The 16247-nt window shown below is 43.7% G+C and overlaps 1 protein-coding gene across 10 annotated transcripts; it reads left to right on the plus strand.

Moving 5' to 3' along the window:
- The first annotated feature begins 53 nt into the window (after window positions 1–53).
- LOC119457794 (protein-L-isoaspartate(D-aspartate) O-methyltransferase) lies at window positions 54–15562 on the plus strand. 10 transcript variants are annotated; one of them, XM_049670462.1, is made up of 10 exons: window positions 54–217; window positions 396–527; window positions 647–783; window positions 1867–1971; window positions 3115–3235; window positions 6194–6279; window positions 7416–7593; window positions 11835–11872; window positions 13402–13455; window positions 14192–15562. In XM_049670462.1, exons 2-10 carry the CDS (start codon window positions 416–418, stop codon window positions 14201–14203), a joined length of 843 nt encoding a protein of 280 aa, XP_049526419.1. In that variant the 5' UTR covers window positions 54–217; window positions 396–415; the 3' UTR covers window positions 14204–15562. The 10 variants fall into 10 exon arrangements, 9 of the variants coding, with proteins under 9 accessions (XP_049526419.1, XP_049526417.1, XP_049526418.1 ...); XM_049670460.1 differs by lacking the exon at window positions 11835–11872 and adding an exon at window positions 10393–10518 and having other exon boundaries at window positions 7416–7588; XR_007467755.1 differs by lacking the exons at window positions 11835–11872; window positions 13402–13455 and adding an exon at window positions 10393–10518.
- Window positions 15563–16247: the final 685 nt, after the last annotated feature.

Genomic DNA, 16247 nt, shown 5'->3' on the forward strand with positions numbered 1-16247 from the left:
GGGGTAACGTTATAAGTTTTTTTCTTTGCTGCGTCTTTTCCTCGCCGAAGGGCGATTTAAAGGACGGGGGTCCGCCTCTCGCGATCCCAAATATGCCCCAGCGAAAACGCGCACTGCTGTCGGTGGTGTGTGCGCGTTCGATGGGGTAAGCAGCCGCATTTTGAAGGCACGCAAGGCGCGCTTTGCGCTTCATCGTCGGAAGAAGCCGCACAACAAGGCAAGTTTTTTTCTCCTCTACGCCTACGTTTTGCTGGTGCTTTCGAATGCGTGCAAATCCCTGCTACATTCCTTTTCCACGGCTCTTGCGTGCAGAGGAGCCCTCCACTCCGCAAAATCCCTTCGGCCGTCAGGCCAAAATGTTTTCGTAAGTTTTCCCGTCTCTCTTTAATGCCTAGGTGGAAACCGCCCGCAGTAGATGCTGTTCAGAGCTGTCTTTGGAGTATTCCTAACGTGTTGCTTTACTACGTTTGCCATGGCTTGGAGGTCGCACGGCAAAAACAACCTCGATTTGGTGCGCAACTTGAAGCGTAAGTAGTAGCGAAGAAGCGCTCGCTCGCAGCGTTGCCAAATCTTTTCCGGTGGGAATCAATCGTGGCATCGCGTGCGTCTTGGGAAACTCGTAACCGGCTTGGCTGTTGCTCCGCAGGCAATGGAATCATCAGGAGCCAGAAGGTTGAAGACGTGATGAGTAGCGTTGACAGGGGAAATTACTGCCCCCACAACCCCTACATGGATTCACCGCAGGGCATCGGATACGCCGTCACAATCAGCGCACCGCACATGGTACGGCCTTGTTAATAAAAGCAGCACGCAATTTTTTTAATGCCTGCTTCGCTGGTGAAGCCGGGCTTGAAGCATAGAATTCCACCTTGCGACTGGAGGTGACGACGCTGCCAGTTGATGTAGGGGCGTGCCGAACTTTTTTTGCATCGCTTCAAAAAAAGGCAGCGCGGGATGCCGGTTGCTTTCCCGTGCGTTGTTACGTAGTTACGTTATGTAGAATTTAGTGTACTGCTCACTGCCGCAGATAAAACTGTGCAATTTGTTCTCTTGCTAGTGCATGCATCAGCAGCTGTATTGTCTAAGAATTCTAGGTATGTTGTAACAAAAGTTGAGTGAAATTAGATTTCTCCGTCAATTGATTCAATATGGTCCATTTGTTGTGCACTTTTTTTTTTTCCCCAGCTTCCCGCTTTGTTGCACAGATATATATGCTTGATTTCTTTTGACGTGTTCACATAAAAATACTTTCGCTGCCCTTATAGCGGAGATACTGCTGTTTCATATTGCAAGTCCTATTTTACTTGGCAAAGGTTATGCAGGTGTCACACGGCACACTTTTGATTGCGATCAAGCCCGATCTGGATAGAATTTCTTGGTCATGATTGGCTCCTTTGCGCAAGCTGTGCGAGGGAGCCAATCGCAGTGAAGAATTTCGATCTGGATCGGGCTTGATCGTGATCAAAGGTGATCGTGTGGCACCGGTATTAGTGTGCACTGGCCTAACTGTTAGCTGCTTCTGTAAAATTGTGGAAGACCAAAACAAAGTTGGGCCAATCCATTTCCCACGAAACCTGCCTTGGTTTCTACTTCATTTTCAAGTTACTTCATTTGCCAGGCTTTGCATAAAAATGAATGATATGTGTAACTTGTGAAAAGCCTAAAAAAGTAGAAGTTTTGTGCATGAGTTGGGCTAAGCTCGTACTGATAAGAAAACCAACTGGCTACTTTGTGAAAAATGGCTCTGAGGTTAGCCACTGATCAGATTCAAGGTATACCTTGAGTATGAGGTTTGCCCCTCAATTGTGGACGAATGTAATTCTTTCTTGACTATCTGTTCTGACTGCACTTATACTTTGTCTCTAGCATGCCCAGGCCCTGGAGTCTCTCAAGGACCACCTGAAGGAAGGAGCCAGGGCTCTGGATGTTGGCTCGGGGAGTGGCTACCTCACGGCTTGCATGGGGCTCATGGCAAGTTGGCATTCGTTTTTGGCCTTGCTAATCATGATCCTGAAGAAAGGCTAAAACAGTTCAGACTAGTAGATTACTCTTTGAAGGATCTACTTGTCTTCATTTAAAGTGGTAGCTGAAGGTCTATGACAAAATTTGGTGCAGATATTGACATGGTTATCGGTTCTGCAGGGAATCCAAACCAGCCTCCCAGATGTAAGAGAGGTTGCAGGACAGCAAGTGCCATTCAGTTATGTCTGCAAGCTGTTTTCGCCTTTTACGCTGACCTTGGCTTAGACAGCATGACACTAATATTTCACGTATAGCTTGGCGAGTCCACAGTAGGTGTGAGGTGTTCACAGGCTTATCATTGTAATCACATATGGGGCAGCTGATGGTTGATTTGCTGTATAAGTAAGTGCTGGTTATTGTGGAAGAAAAGTGCATTTCACGCTTCCCTTTTCTTAATCCTCACATTCAAACCGTGGTGCCTGTCTGGCATCGTGGATACCCTCCGCGGTGGCTTAGCGGCTCTGGTGTTGCGCTGCTAAGCACGAGGTCGTGGGATCAAATCCCAGCCGCCACAGCCGCATTTTCATGGGGGCGAAATGCGAAAACACCCGTGGCCGTGCATTGGGGGCATGTTAAAGATCCCCTGGTGGTCAAAATTAATTGGGAGTCCCCCATTACGGTGTGCCTCATAACCAAATTGTGGTTTTGGCACGTAAAACCCCAGAATTCAATTCAATTCTGGTGCCGGCGACGCGACAAATTCTAGGTATTCTTGCATATGCAGGCAACGTTTACAAAGGTAACCAGGTTGACTGCTAGCTTCCTTTAGAGTGCAGTGTAATGGTTTTTCATTCTTAAACAACTACATGTCAGTTAACAGAAGTTGCCAGAATTCATAATGTTGTGAGCAGCTGGTTAGAAAATTTTAGAACAGTGCTGGCCTCCCTGTTTACAGTTTTAGAAGCGTTATATGTGCAATCTAAGTCAACTCAGTTCTAAATTTTGTCCCTTAAAGGCCTTCTGTTCTTGCTTCAAAGTGTACAGCCAGTTTGCCTTGAATATTTACTTTTCTCATATAAAAAATACTTTTAGCTGCTTCAACTAATTGGCCTCGACTTTCTTCTGCTGTAATAACAACTCTTCTGTCGGCAGGTTGGCGAGACTGGCTTGGCCGTGGGCATTGACCACATCCCAGAACTGGTCAACGAGTCCATTGCCAACATTGAACGTGACCAGCCAGGACTGCTTAAATCCAAACGGGTTAAGTTGCTTGGTATGTTCACAATTCTTGATTGCAACTAGGCATATTGCTCATTGTGTTTTCTGTTTTGTCCAGGCTGAACATGAGATATAAACATAAACACAATTACTGTTCCAATAAGTGTAATCTTCATTATGTTCCAGAGCACTTTTCCATTGGCAGACGCACTGAAGTGTATGCAGGATCTTTTACTTGTAACGTTTCTGCAGTGAAGTACAGCCGACCACAAAAGTTTACAGAACATGGCATTTACAAAAAACACACACACAGAGAATTTGTTTATCCTGGGTGCATTACCCCTAGTTCACGGTATGTTCGTAGTAGTTCTGGGGACCTACATAGTGATCCCTTATATTAGAAATGCAGTGCCTTTTAACAGAGCAGAAATTCACCCTTGTCATGGAACTTGCGTGTTGTAACTCTTTTAGCCGATTGTAATTCTAGTATGCACTGTGCTGCAGTGTTTTAATTATGTCCGCCTTCAATGTCAGGAAGAAAATGGACATTCTTGGTTACTAGGAGCAAGAAAATACACAGAGCAAGTTAAGGCTGTGGCCTTGAGTGGCCTTGGCGATAACCATCTGGAAGGCTATATACCTGCTTCATACTCTTTCCTGAGCTTGTATACTGCATCCTATGATTTCGTGCTACAACTGTATGGAACTGTACAAAAAAGTGCCAATCAGTGTTAATGAATATTTGTCACCTGACAACAAGAGGCTCTTTTCCAAGGTCCTTTTTCTCAAGAAACAGCACAAGTGAGCTTTTTTCTGGGCAGATAATGGCACAGTTAAAACAAGGAATGCTCCGGATGCTCGTGTGCGTTGCATTGCCTGCGATAACGACCTGTGCATATTCAGCAGATATAAATTATCACTAGGCTTAGCTTGCTTTGCTTTTTTTTTTTTTTTTGCTCTCTAAGTGCACAAATGTCCTATTTAACAAGCGACTTTCTGACAATTGCACCCAATATAAGCGGTTTCTCCGGCCTACATATTAAAGGAACCATGTCACGGTCGTCCAGCAGTTCTCAGTTTACCTTTGTAACTCGGCGTAGAGCGCCCAATATGGTTATACACACAAAAAATGGGGCTCTCGGCGCACATTTTAACCTGAAATTTCAATTTCTAATCTCTCCCACCAACAGCAACTGCCATTTTGCAAGGTTAACTTATTTCTAGTTACCGTATTTACTCGAGTCTAATGCGCACTTTTTTTCCGATAAAACAGGTAAAAAAATTGTGTGCACGTTAGAATCGAGTACGACCCTAAAACTGCGTTACCATATAGCCGTCGGCATTTCAAAATCGCCACCTCGCACACGCTTTGTGCCTAGCTACACTCCAGCCTAGCTGCCGTAGCTTCCTCCATGTGCTGCAGTACACGTGCTTAGGCACGTTTTCTGCGTTTTCTGCGTCTGCTCTATCACTATAAGGTGCCGAGTTCATCTTGATGTCGCATTTAAAAGGAAAGTGATCATGTGTGCGGAGACGGACGGAAATCGGACCTCATCACGGGCGTTCGGAGAATCCGAAACTTGCATGCGGGACTGGCGCGAAAAGGAGAGGATTTTCACCAGCAAAGCAACGCGGAAGGGTTTCAGTGCACCGAAGCAGGACATATTTTGCGACGATCCACTTCGGCGATACGATCACCTTGGCCCTATCTTGAAAGCGATCTGCGACGTGGAGAGTCTGCCGCGCGCTGTGTTTTCACCGAGTCGCGTTGAAGCGAGAGGCATGCTAGCAGGAAGGTGAATTCGCTTGCCGGGCTTCATCACTCCAGCGTTTTGACAGCGAGTTTCTGCAGTCAATGAGCGAGAAGTGTTTATGTTTGCTTGTGCGTGCGTGACACCGTGCTTGTTAATTTATTTAGTAAGCGAATGTTTGCAAGTGTATACGGCCGATAAAACTGCTATCACAATCGATGGGCAAAACTGTGATTTTTATTCATTGCAACTTTAGTGCACCGGGAGTAAATCTTTGGTTTTCCAAATGAGGGAAAGTTGTATTTCTGTATGAGAACCTGAGGTGCGCGTTACTGTAAAGGATCTCGTTTTTTTTTGTTTTTTTTTGGTCACGGTAAACGGGTGCGTGTTACAATCGAGGGCGCGTTACAGTCGAGTAAATACGGTAATATCTTAAGTTATTCTCTTTTGTATTTTCACGCTTGCAAACATTTTAACGCTATGGTGCTTTGTTTATATTATATTTTTTTCTCATTCTGACAGGAGGTCTTGCCTACGGTTCTTGAACCATGGGACCTTCTATGCAATCTTTTGAAATAAATCTGAATCTGTACTGTATAAGTTAATGCTTCAGCTATACAGTGATTTGTGTTTTTATTGTAAATTTACAAGAAGATATCATGTTAGATATTATGTTGACATTAAGAGGAAGAGAGCGATGTGAATCGGAGAGCAAACAGGGATACAGCCGATATTCTAATTGACATTAAGATAAAGAAATGGAGCTGGGCAAGCCATGTAATGCGTAGGATGGATAACCGCGGTGGACCATTAGAATTGCAGAGTGGATACCAAGAGAAGGGAAGCGCAGTCGAGGACGGCAGAAAACTAGGTGGGGCAATGAAGTTGGGAAATTTGCAGGTGCAAGGTGGAATCGGCTAGTGCAAGACAGGGGTAATTGGAGATCGCAGGGAGAGGTCTTCGTCCTGCAGTGGACATAAATATAGGCTGATGATGATGATTATGCTTACTGATACTTTGTTTTTACTCAAACTTCACATCAAATCTCATTTCTTGGTCCCTGTTATTAAAAAAAATTCTGTGCCTGCATTGGCCTTAGCAGTTCCTTTATTGTGTGTCTGTATGTGTGGTGGTGGTGAAGATTTCTGAGGGAAAAAAAAAAGGTAATTAATGGCCGAGACAAACAGCAGCGACACAGCAGTGAAGCCCAACACCAAACTGGCAGCTTCCTTACACTTCCAACAACCCTTTTCTTGTTATAGTGGGAGACGGTCGCGAAGGATATCCTGAGCACGCTCCGTATGATGCAATCCACGTGGGAGCGGCAGCTCCGGATATGCCAACAAAGGTCAGTGCTTTGTGTTGTAGCTGCATTCTACTGTTATTCCAAAAGATTAACAGTTGCGCAGAAGCAGACTCTATCGCAGGTGAGAGAACGACGACGAGTTCTAGTATTGCCGAGAGCTCAACGCTGTGCTCAAGGAAAATGGCATACTCTGCAGCTGTTGCATCTCTGACTGGCCTGCTTTTGCTAAACTTTAGAAAGGTATCTTTTACAAGGTCTCAACACAGTACTAATTAGAGTAAAATGACGATGACCAAAAATGAAAAGAAATCCGGCAAATCAGTTGGACATAAGATTTTAACAGGATAGGGTGCCGTGAGCAGCTTCATGAAAGTTTTGGCTGCGGTGGATGTCAGTGCTGTGTTTGTGAGTGCTGTGTTACACATGCTGGGAATGGTAAGTCTGCTGCCACATTTCACAGTGATTGTTTTCCTTCAGTTCTCTCGAGCAAGAGAAAGCAGCAGTCTTGACAGGCTGCGTAGCTGTCTGGCAGCAATGTGTCATTGCACCGCCTTCTTTCATTTTTGAAACAACGCTTCACACATTTGCACTTCTGATGAAGGTGAACGCACAAGGGAAATGAGAGTTGAAGGTCGAGATAAGGTAAAGTACAGATATAAAGGTACTTCTTTTATCTTTTTTTTTTTGCACTTCAGGCATGCAGTAACTTCTTGTGACAAGAAACAACCGCATATTTTACTCTTAAAACTGCGAATGCACTGAATTTATCTTTGGACATATACACTGCACGAGCAAACACCTCTATGTGTAATTCAAGTACTTTTGAGGGGGCCAAAGAAATCGGGTTGTAAAAGATTAGTGAAACCTTGTTTCAGGGTATAGTTGGCTCAGTATACATGACAAAACGTGAGTTACAATGAACATACGTGGACAGAAAAACAAGCACCAACTGCGACAATGAGCACTGGTGTGCTTGTTCTTCATTCTCTGCTTGCACATGTTTTGTGCAACTTGCTGCCTTAACAGGAAAACCCTTTGCTGACCCGTCGGAGACATCGAGACCCAATTAAAATTGTTTTCTTGCTTGCTTCTAATAGTATTGAATATATAGAGGGTGTTTTTGTGTCAGGTGCGACTTCGCCACAACGAGGTTTGACTGTTCTTGCATTTGTTTGCAGCTGGTGGAGCAGCTGAAGCCCGGTGGACGTCTCATCTGCCCCGTTGGACCAGCCGGTGCGAGCCAGACGCTGGAGCAGGTGGACAAGCTGGAGGATGGCACCGTGCGGCGCACCTCCCTCATGGGCGTCGTCTACGTGCCGCTCACGGACAAGGAGTCCCAGTGGCCCGGAAGGTGGTGTCAGTGCTCCTCACTTCTCGCCATGCGTGACGTTTCACACAAACATCACTTCAGGGCAGTCTGGCGCTTCAGTTGCGTACCCACCATCAGAGCAATCGCGCAAAACCCGTGTAGAGGTTTGTGTTTGCCAGCAGTGTTTCTGCTTACTCAGAACTGTACTACAGCATAGCCCGACAACCTTAGTAACTATCATTGTTGTCCTAGAGCAGGACGCAAATTGGTTGCAGAAATGGACAAAGAAATAACAAGATACTTCAGAGCTCATTTGCATTTCTGTACAAGAAAAAGCAATTCACTGCACATTTTTATAAACAAAACCAAGAAAACTTTCGCACCCATTTTATTTATTATTGCGAGAGCAATTATTAGGACACTCCAGGTGCATTTCTGCCATTGCCGTCGTCGTCACCGTGAGGTTCAGTATAAAGTCCACGGGCAATAAAATCGTCGCCGCATGCTGTACGCTGTGTGTGCAAGTGAAAGCGGGCGACGGTGAGCCAGCAATTGCGGCTCGCGCACGCAAAGGCGGGAAGCGGGAAGGAAGCGTGCAGTATTCCAGTCGCTTGCAACGCTCCGGAGGGAGGGAGGGTAGGGAGGTTTTGTTCGCCAGGTTATGTTTGGAAGATTAATATTGCCCAAAAGTAGGGAGGGAATTGATAGATTAATCTGCGTCTTTTACTAGCAATATTTATTCTTTTGCTAACAGTTAAACACTAGGTTCTCTGCTAATGCATTTCTGTACAAGGAAAAGCGATTCATTGCACATTTTTATCAGCAAAGCCAAGGAAACGTTGACACGCTTTTGATAGATTAGCCCACTAGCAATATTTATTCTTTTGCCATCAGTAAAATAAGTTCTCTGCTGGTGCGGTTCCTTTTCAAGCGTGATGTGGTTTGAACCTCTGTAATATATTATCACCTGGTCTCTCCTTCCGGCAATTACCTGCAGTCTTGAGACAGGTGCTTGCAGCCACTATTCTTGTAGCGCATGGCAAGCCATTCTGTTTTGTTAATGTCGTTGGCGTGCTTTTGCAGCATGTGGCTATAGCACTACTTTGATCAGACCATGTAAGACTTAGTGTATGTCATTAGCAACGGTAAACTATCTCGTCAGCAAACTCAGCGAGCCTCATATGTCACTTCTTGCTGCACCATCTCTTAACAATCGACCAGGGGAGAGGTTAATCATTTTTAACAACTTCCAAAGCTGCTTTGGCTCAGAAATTCGTGCACTGAACAACTTCCTTTAACTTTTGTTGTGCCACGTGTATGCAGACGATCACCACCGTTTCATTGCTTTCTTTGTGGATTGGCTTAATGATGGTGTTTGGTGGCTTGTTAAGCAATTTGGCTTGCAAGTTAGCGGATGCTTATGGTAATTGGGCTCCAACAAATGAATCTGCTAGTTACTGACACAGTGTTCATGAAATGAGGAAAAGACATGTCCAAGGTGTTCTTCAAATAAAGATGATAATCTCACTTTTGGAAAGCTTACAGATTGCAGAGGAAACGAGAAGGAGGTTCTTGTTGGTAGGGAGCTTGTAGCACCAGCACCAGGATAGACAACTAGAAATAAACAAACCCGCTATTTGAGACCCCAAAAAAAGCTCTAACCAGGGATACAAGTGCCTAAAGTCCTCTAAAAACCTGCTAAATGCAAATAACAATCAGAACCGCGTTATGTTTTATTGCGTATACGTAAAACACACTTGAAAAAGAATTACTCTGGACAGAAAAGTCAGTTTCTTTTCCATCCGTAATAGAATAAACGATATAAATTATTAAAATTAAAAAAAAAAAAGCTGTTTGTGTGACTGTGACATCTGAAAACGCATCGCGAAACTTAAAAAGAATGTGAACTACAATCACTGGCCTGAAAACAGGTTGAACTACGAAGTAGCGAGTAAAATTACAGAAAAATGTCCTCCTGTTTCATCTTCATTATGGTCGTGCATCCGCTGTGTGTATTTGGTCGCTGCCGTGGCTCAGTTGGTTCTCGGATGGTTGGTGCCATCGCTCGCCCCATAGACCTCCATCGTGCCAATCTTGCGAACAACATGCTTGGGCAGTGTGTTACTGAAGCAGCATTTATTGTTATTTTGCAGACGAGCCGCACAGTAAAAATTGGTGAAACACTAAGTAGAAATGCGAATCGCACTGTGGATGATGATGATAATTTCCTCTTACTTCCAAAGGGGCATGGCTAAGCTGCATGTTTGGGACGTGTGAAGCTTAACTTAATAGTCGAAAAATTTCGGCTCTTGTACAAAAAAAAAAAAAGAAAGAAAAAAAGCAGCTACCATTACAAGACTACCACTAAAAAACTGCTAAATTTAGCGGCGAAAACTGCTAAATTGGCAACACTGACTAGCACTAGTGGTTATCACTAAACACAAACCCAATGTTGATAAAACAGATGCTTCTGGTGGCAATTAAGCAATTTGCAAGTAATTTCAAGTGGCATCAGACACTGCCTAGGATTGGTAAAAACTTGTTGTTTTGAGGTTGTTTTTGAAAATACAATTTAAAGGAAATGAAAAATTATCCTTGTACCCGGGAATTTTGAAAACTTCCAACGGGGGAGTCCACAATTGCACCTTTCCCTTATGAACGTTGGTTATCCTAAATGTATTAAAAGTAGCATCGTGTTTTATATAACTGCTATCCAATTCGAGAACCCAAATTGAATTGAATATTCAATCTGTTTGAAAGTTTCAGGTATGCGCGCCTGCGAAGCGCCTTACTCGCTTTTGTAAAATGCTCGGAACCGGCACGAAATTCTGCGCAATTTTTCTCAGCTCACGCAAACGACCCAGTGCTCATCACCTATCGACCGAGCCTGCGCTAATCTCCTCCAGAACAGCGAGGGCTTCGCGAACTCCTTCGCGGTGCGAAGACAGCGACAGTGCAACGCGCGAGCCCAGGTGCGTCGTCGTCCAAACATGCGCTCTCGCAGGATAACTTAGGTGCGCTTTGCACAAGCGAACATATCGCCCGATCATTTTGTCATCAGGGAGCCAACTGGCTATGTTGTCATCCATCGCAGTGTAGTCAGCAAGTTTGGCGTTATCATGGCAGGCCACAATCGAAACAGCTATTTGCTGACAGTTTTCACAGCGTTAGCTCTCGTATTGGGCAGTAATTCTGTTCGCACTCGCCGTACCGAATGATATCTTAATGTTTGCAGCGCAAAATGGCTGAGAGACATAGGGGATGCAATGGGTTTGTTTCTTTAATAGCTCATTTACTACTGTAATACCCTTATATTTCATAGCCCCTTAATTTTGGCAATCTGAACATGTTGATAAAACTTCTCGTAAAATTGCGGGGTTATACAGTGTGAAATTTTTGGCAACCTGAGACTTGTCCAAATTATTGAGAACACTGTCAAGTGGCACTATAGAATAATGCGTGCATTTGCTGGCATCAAGACAACCAATTCAAATTATGCCATTTTTGACAACTAATGACAACTAATTTTGAGTTAGAGAGTCACGGGGAATATATATCACTTTTATATTCTTATAGTTTAGTCAGTTGTGACTTGGTTTGGAAACACCATTTGAGCATCACGGCAATTGGGTGGTATGCACAAATCTCACTTGACTTGGCTGTGGACTGGTCTAAAAACGTGCCCATAGTTGCTTTTACTCTTCCTTATTGTTTAACGTTGCATTAAATTGGAGCACTGTTCTTGTCGGCAAGTGTGCAGCATTCAGAGCTAACTGTGGTTAGCCCTAATTGTTGAGCACAGTGTGTGGAATTTACGCATTTTACTGCAGAATTTTTAGTGCATAAATTAAATGGCATGTCCCTAACTCTGGGTTACATTTTGATGGTAACACTTATTGTGGATGAATTGCTTTTGATGCTTTAGTCAACTCATTCTCCTCGGAGCTTCAGAATAGCTAGAACACTGGCATTCTAAGGTTAAATTAGGCTAACAATTTTGGCATATCCAGTTTGGCTATGACTAGTTAACTTAAAGAAAGTTTATGTAAAAAGCCATAGGGGTGTTTGGAAATGATGCATAGTACATACGGCGGAGTTTGCTTTGTTCTGGTTGAAGTGCATTGTTAGACTGATGCTGTAGCCCCAGATTTTCCTTTGAGTAATATTTGTGTGAAACTCGTTAAATGCTTCTTGCTGTGAACTTTTCTTTTGGCCTTGGCACATTCACCTTTCTTTTTTCTCCTTCCTTCTTTCTTTCTTTCTTTCTTTCTCTTTCACCTCTTTGCAGCAAGCCTGTCAAGAAAACAAGTACTGTATTCTGAGAAGGTGTTGCATCTTTCTGTCATAAATGCGCTTGTGCACGTTGGTGCGTGCGGGCTTAGTTGACAGACAGGAGGGCACGTTGCCAATGCATGGGGATTGCGCACGTTGAAATGCAAAAAACAGTGAAAATGCTCAACAACCGTATTAGTACTCAGTCCTAAGCGCCATGGCTGGCCCTCCATATCCTCCTCTCCCTTTTTAATGGTTAATGATGGTGATAGCAATATGGCTAAATAGGCTGATGATGATAGCAATAATTGTGATGTTCTGTGAGGTTATGGATTTTCGGAGTGGGTGACGCAAGCGAGAATACAGTGCATTTTAATGGCTTGTCAGCATTTTCGTTCAGCGGCCAGAGTGGATTCGAACACTGAGCCTGACTGTCTTGCTGTCCCAGGGGTGAAGGGCGCCAATCAACCCGGTCGGTCGAGCAAACACGCCTGCTACTGCAGCTCCGGCCTTGAAGAACGAGATAAGCGCGGCCCCTTCTGCTCGCCTTACTGCAGCGATTGTGCCTGCGCTGTTAATAAAACTGGTGCTCTGAGCGCCTTGTCAGACTGGGGAGCTTGGGTGGCTGTCTCTCTGCTGATTTTCTCGGATGGTTATCCTTAGAAAAATAGAACAGCGCTTTTCAGAGACACTCGAACAGTACCGGAGCTTGCAAACTTAAGTTGTTGCTGCGCTCGCCTGCATGAGTGATATTGCATGTGCTTTCGCTTACTCGGCATGTGTAGTTTCTCTCTCCATGTTCGGCCACTCTGTTGACCTCGCTGTTATGCTCTTCTGCACATATTATGAAACCCTTGTTTTGGTTTTTGTTTTGTTCTCAGTGTTTGTTTTTTTGTTTTGTTTTCCTCTTTATTGTGTTCTCTACGTTGCAGCACTTGTAAGTAGACGGTAGGGACTTGAAAGGCCAGTTTATTTAACAGTGTCTGCCTCTGGTTTATATTTCAGCGTTTTGTATGTAATTTTTACCCTGCACATTTTCCCCGAGTGCTGCGTTGGCTGCTGAGTCGAGCTGTTGACAAATAAATTGTTCATATATGGTTTAAATTGCTCAATTAAGAAGATATGTGTGTTTATATCTTGAAAGTATCGCCACTGAAGGGCATTAGTGTTGGTTTTGTATGATTAGCTCGGCGTCCATTCTTAGGGTTATGCTAGTTCAAGACCTGCTAGGATGAATGTTACAGATGGCAAAACATTCAACTGAAGGTGGCTTGCTGATGACTAATCATTACATGCTAACCTCTAGAAGGCTTTGCCTGCACTAACTTCACTAAATGCACTACTTAATTGCCTGAAATGTTTGTAAACAGTAATCTGCAACGATTTTACAAAAATGAATATCTAGATTGTGTCCTTGTGACATCAACCCTGTAGTGAATTCTCCGAACATTTTCAACACAGCCTTTTGCTAAAATTCACTAGATTTCCGGGTACTCAATCAAATCTTTGTTGAGCGATGTCACCTGGAAAGGTTTGTTGTGCAACTGACATTGGGAGCTGTCTCTTCGTGCATTGGTGTCCAGGGTTGTCTGCACCACGCTGTAAGAGATGAACTCCCGGTGGCTCACCTCCAGCAGGTAAATGGTGGTGTCTGAACCTATGAGTGTGTGAAAATAACTGAGCATGCCTGTGTAGTGTGATAGTACTGCATCTAGATAACCAAAGAACCATGCTGAAAGTGTTATATGAGCATGTTAAATTTAAGGCCTTTTTACCACGGCTCTCGCTCGACGTTATCTTTTCAGCATACTGAACTGTTATATTGCAGATAAGCTTTATGTTGCTTGGCCAAGTAAGTAGCCATCTAGCTGCTTGAAGCTGACTTTTCTAGGGTATTTTAGCTTTGCAGTAGCTTTAGTTTTGTACAGACCTTGCAAATGTCTTAAAAGAAATCTTGTAGATAGTTGACATGCATTAGGCATATTGTGGCATGAGGCTACCATACTGTCATAGTGCATTTTGTCCACAGTTTTTCAGAGATTAGCTTTCCCACCTTGCAGTGACTGATCATGCATTGCAGTATGATGAGGACATAGTACATAGTTAGAATGTGCAGTAATGTCACCTGTTAGTAATTTTGCTTGTTAACTACTATCATCATGTGCCTCTTTGTGAACATCTGTTGGTAAAGGATGGTAAACCTGGTTGGTAAACACTGACAAGCTGTGTCGATAAGCATTGTTTGTAGAAAGTGATGGTCACGCTACCTGTTAGTAAAAGCTTGTTCTACCAGGGTCCAGATGTGTTGGTGGCTTTCAGCTGAGCCGAGGAATTGACACGTGTCTTGTGTATTTCTGTGCCTGCTTTGCGCAGTGGCCGCCGTGATGAGCTATAAGAGGAAGGTGGCAGCGCGGAAGTGCGAAGAGTCGTCGTCTCGCCAAGCAGAGGCCGACAAGACCTAGTCCTTGTTTCTCCTCCTACGCGACAACCCAAACAGGCAACAAGAACAAGCACTAACTAGGGATGCATTTTCACTCCAAGTCGCTGTAAACGGACGCCTCTCACGGTTGAACACTTTTTATTTTTATTTTCTTGTCCCGCACGTGTGCCGACTGTTGCAGCCATATTTATGGACTCGACACTTCCTCACCGGCTTGATGTTGCAACGCTGGACTTGAACGTCATTTCTTCGTGAACTGTTGGGTCAGGTGTGTTGAGTGAGGGGAAGATTTGTGCGGTTGTGGTGGGTGTGCTGGAGACATGAAGAGGGCCGAGGCCATCAGTTTTGTTCCCATGTTTCCTCCAATAGTGTAGCAATTGAAACGAGCTTTGGCAATGTTCTTCACTTGCAGCTGAGTGTGCCCCACTTCCTCTTCTTCTTTTCATCTTTTTTCTTTCTTTGTGCAATGAGTGTTAGCCAGGCTTACCCTTGTGGCAACACAACGTGCAGCATTTAAATAAACCTCATTCTGAGGGCTTCTTACAGTTGTCAGCCACTGGTTTCATCCAATGAGCCTTGATGTATCCAGCATCTTGGGCAGTCTGTGGCAGTCAGAGATGACGAATCAAAAAGACCCGGTGTCTCCCAGTGCTTTTGAGATGTGGAATGGGTTCAGTGAAACGAATGGGTCAATTTGGTGGTTGTACTCATGTTGTTGGTTGGTCGTCGATGCAGAATGCATGGGCAAGTGGCCTCGGTGATTTCAAGCGGGCAGGGAATCGTTGTTGATGTTGTAGCTGTGTTTCCTTGTGATCTGAGGTTTTTTACCGTCTTCTATGTGCTTGGGAAATTGTGCACCATTTTTCTTCTCATTAGAAAGAAAATGTCAGTGCTGTCAAGGATCAAGATTTGTTTACTTTTACTAAAGACTTATTTTTATCCTTTAGAGGAACAGCCTCTTTAAAATATAGACTCTTCAGTTGCAAAGTATAGTTTTTTTTTTTTTTTTTGTAACGTGTGTAAGAAAAAACTGCAATTTTTTTGTTATTATTTTTGTGTGTGTGGAGTAGTTCTGGCATGCCAAGTGTATAAAAATGAAAATGGCTGGAGTTCCCGACAATTAACTTATTTTTTTATACCAAGTAAATTTTGCTATGCAATTGTTGTTTGAATCCATCAATGTTTGCTTAGAAAGCTTTCTAACATTACCCCACTATCTGAATGAATGCCTACAGTGTACTGAATGAATTGAACTGAGGTCAGGTTGCTTTGCTGAGCTTTAAATAAACAATTGGTGTTTCCCATATTGTTGCTGATGGCGATACTGTTTTCACATGCATGGCTCACTGTTTATTGCATGGTTTTGAGGCACTTTTATTACAAAAGGATAAAGAAGGCTTGGGATACTTGTGCCATTCACTCTGGAAAGAATTGTGTATGCAAGTATTAAATTATAGTTTCATTAACACACCACAGTAGCCAAACACTTGTGGCCTTCATCTAATCATATGATATGTTCAGTTTGTTGCCACAGCCACTTGGGATTCTTTAATGTGCAGTGAAATCTTTGTTGATGAATTGTCAGAACTACCCTTAACTCCTTTATCATTACATTTTTCATTGCTTGGATTACCTATGTCAAAATCTATTAATGCACCCCATCTTTGTGCAGGTCTTCAATACACTGCATACGTCAAGCCTAACTACAGACTCATGTAAACTAGACGTACAATGCAGACTCTTGTCCGACTGAAAACAGAATGTGTGCCCTAATTGGCCAGTCTGTTGTGACAGCTGAGCCAACTCGAGCTACAAATGTCCACTGGCAGTGAGGCACGTAGCGAACATAACTCCCGACTGCTGCTTGCAGTAACGTATTACCTCTGTTGTCGGTCACCTATGAGTCGTGGTGGGCAATATTCCGTGTGCAAACGTGAAAATGTGGGACTTTCTCGTAATTACAAATGTGATAGCCTTGGAGAAATTGGC

Source organism: Dermacentor silvarum, chromosome 7 (assembly GCF_013339745.2).
Source record: "Dermacentor silvarum isolate Dsil-2018 chromosome 7, BIME_Dsil_1.4, whole genome shotgun sequence".
NCBI lineage: Eukaryota > Metazoa > Arthropoda > Arachnida > Ixodida > Ixodidae > Dermacentor > Dermacentor silvarum.

Coding starts and splice junctions, on each gene's coding strand:
- LOC119457794 (XM_049670459.1), top strand. CDS start 416: ATGCTGTTCAGAGCTGTCTTTGGAGTATTCCTAACGTGTTGCTTTACT. Junction 528..646: donor TTTGGTGCGCAACTTGAAGC/GTAAGTAGTAGC, acceptor GTTGCTCCGCAG/GCAATGGAATCATCAGGAGC. Junction 3,236..6,193: donor CAAACGGGTTAAGTTGCTTG/GTATGTTCACAA, acceptor TTCTTGTTATAG/TGGGAGACGGTCGCGAAGGA.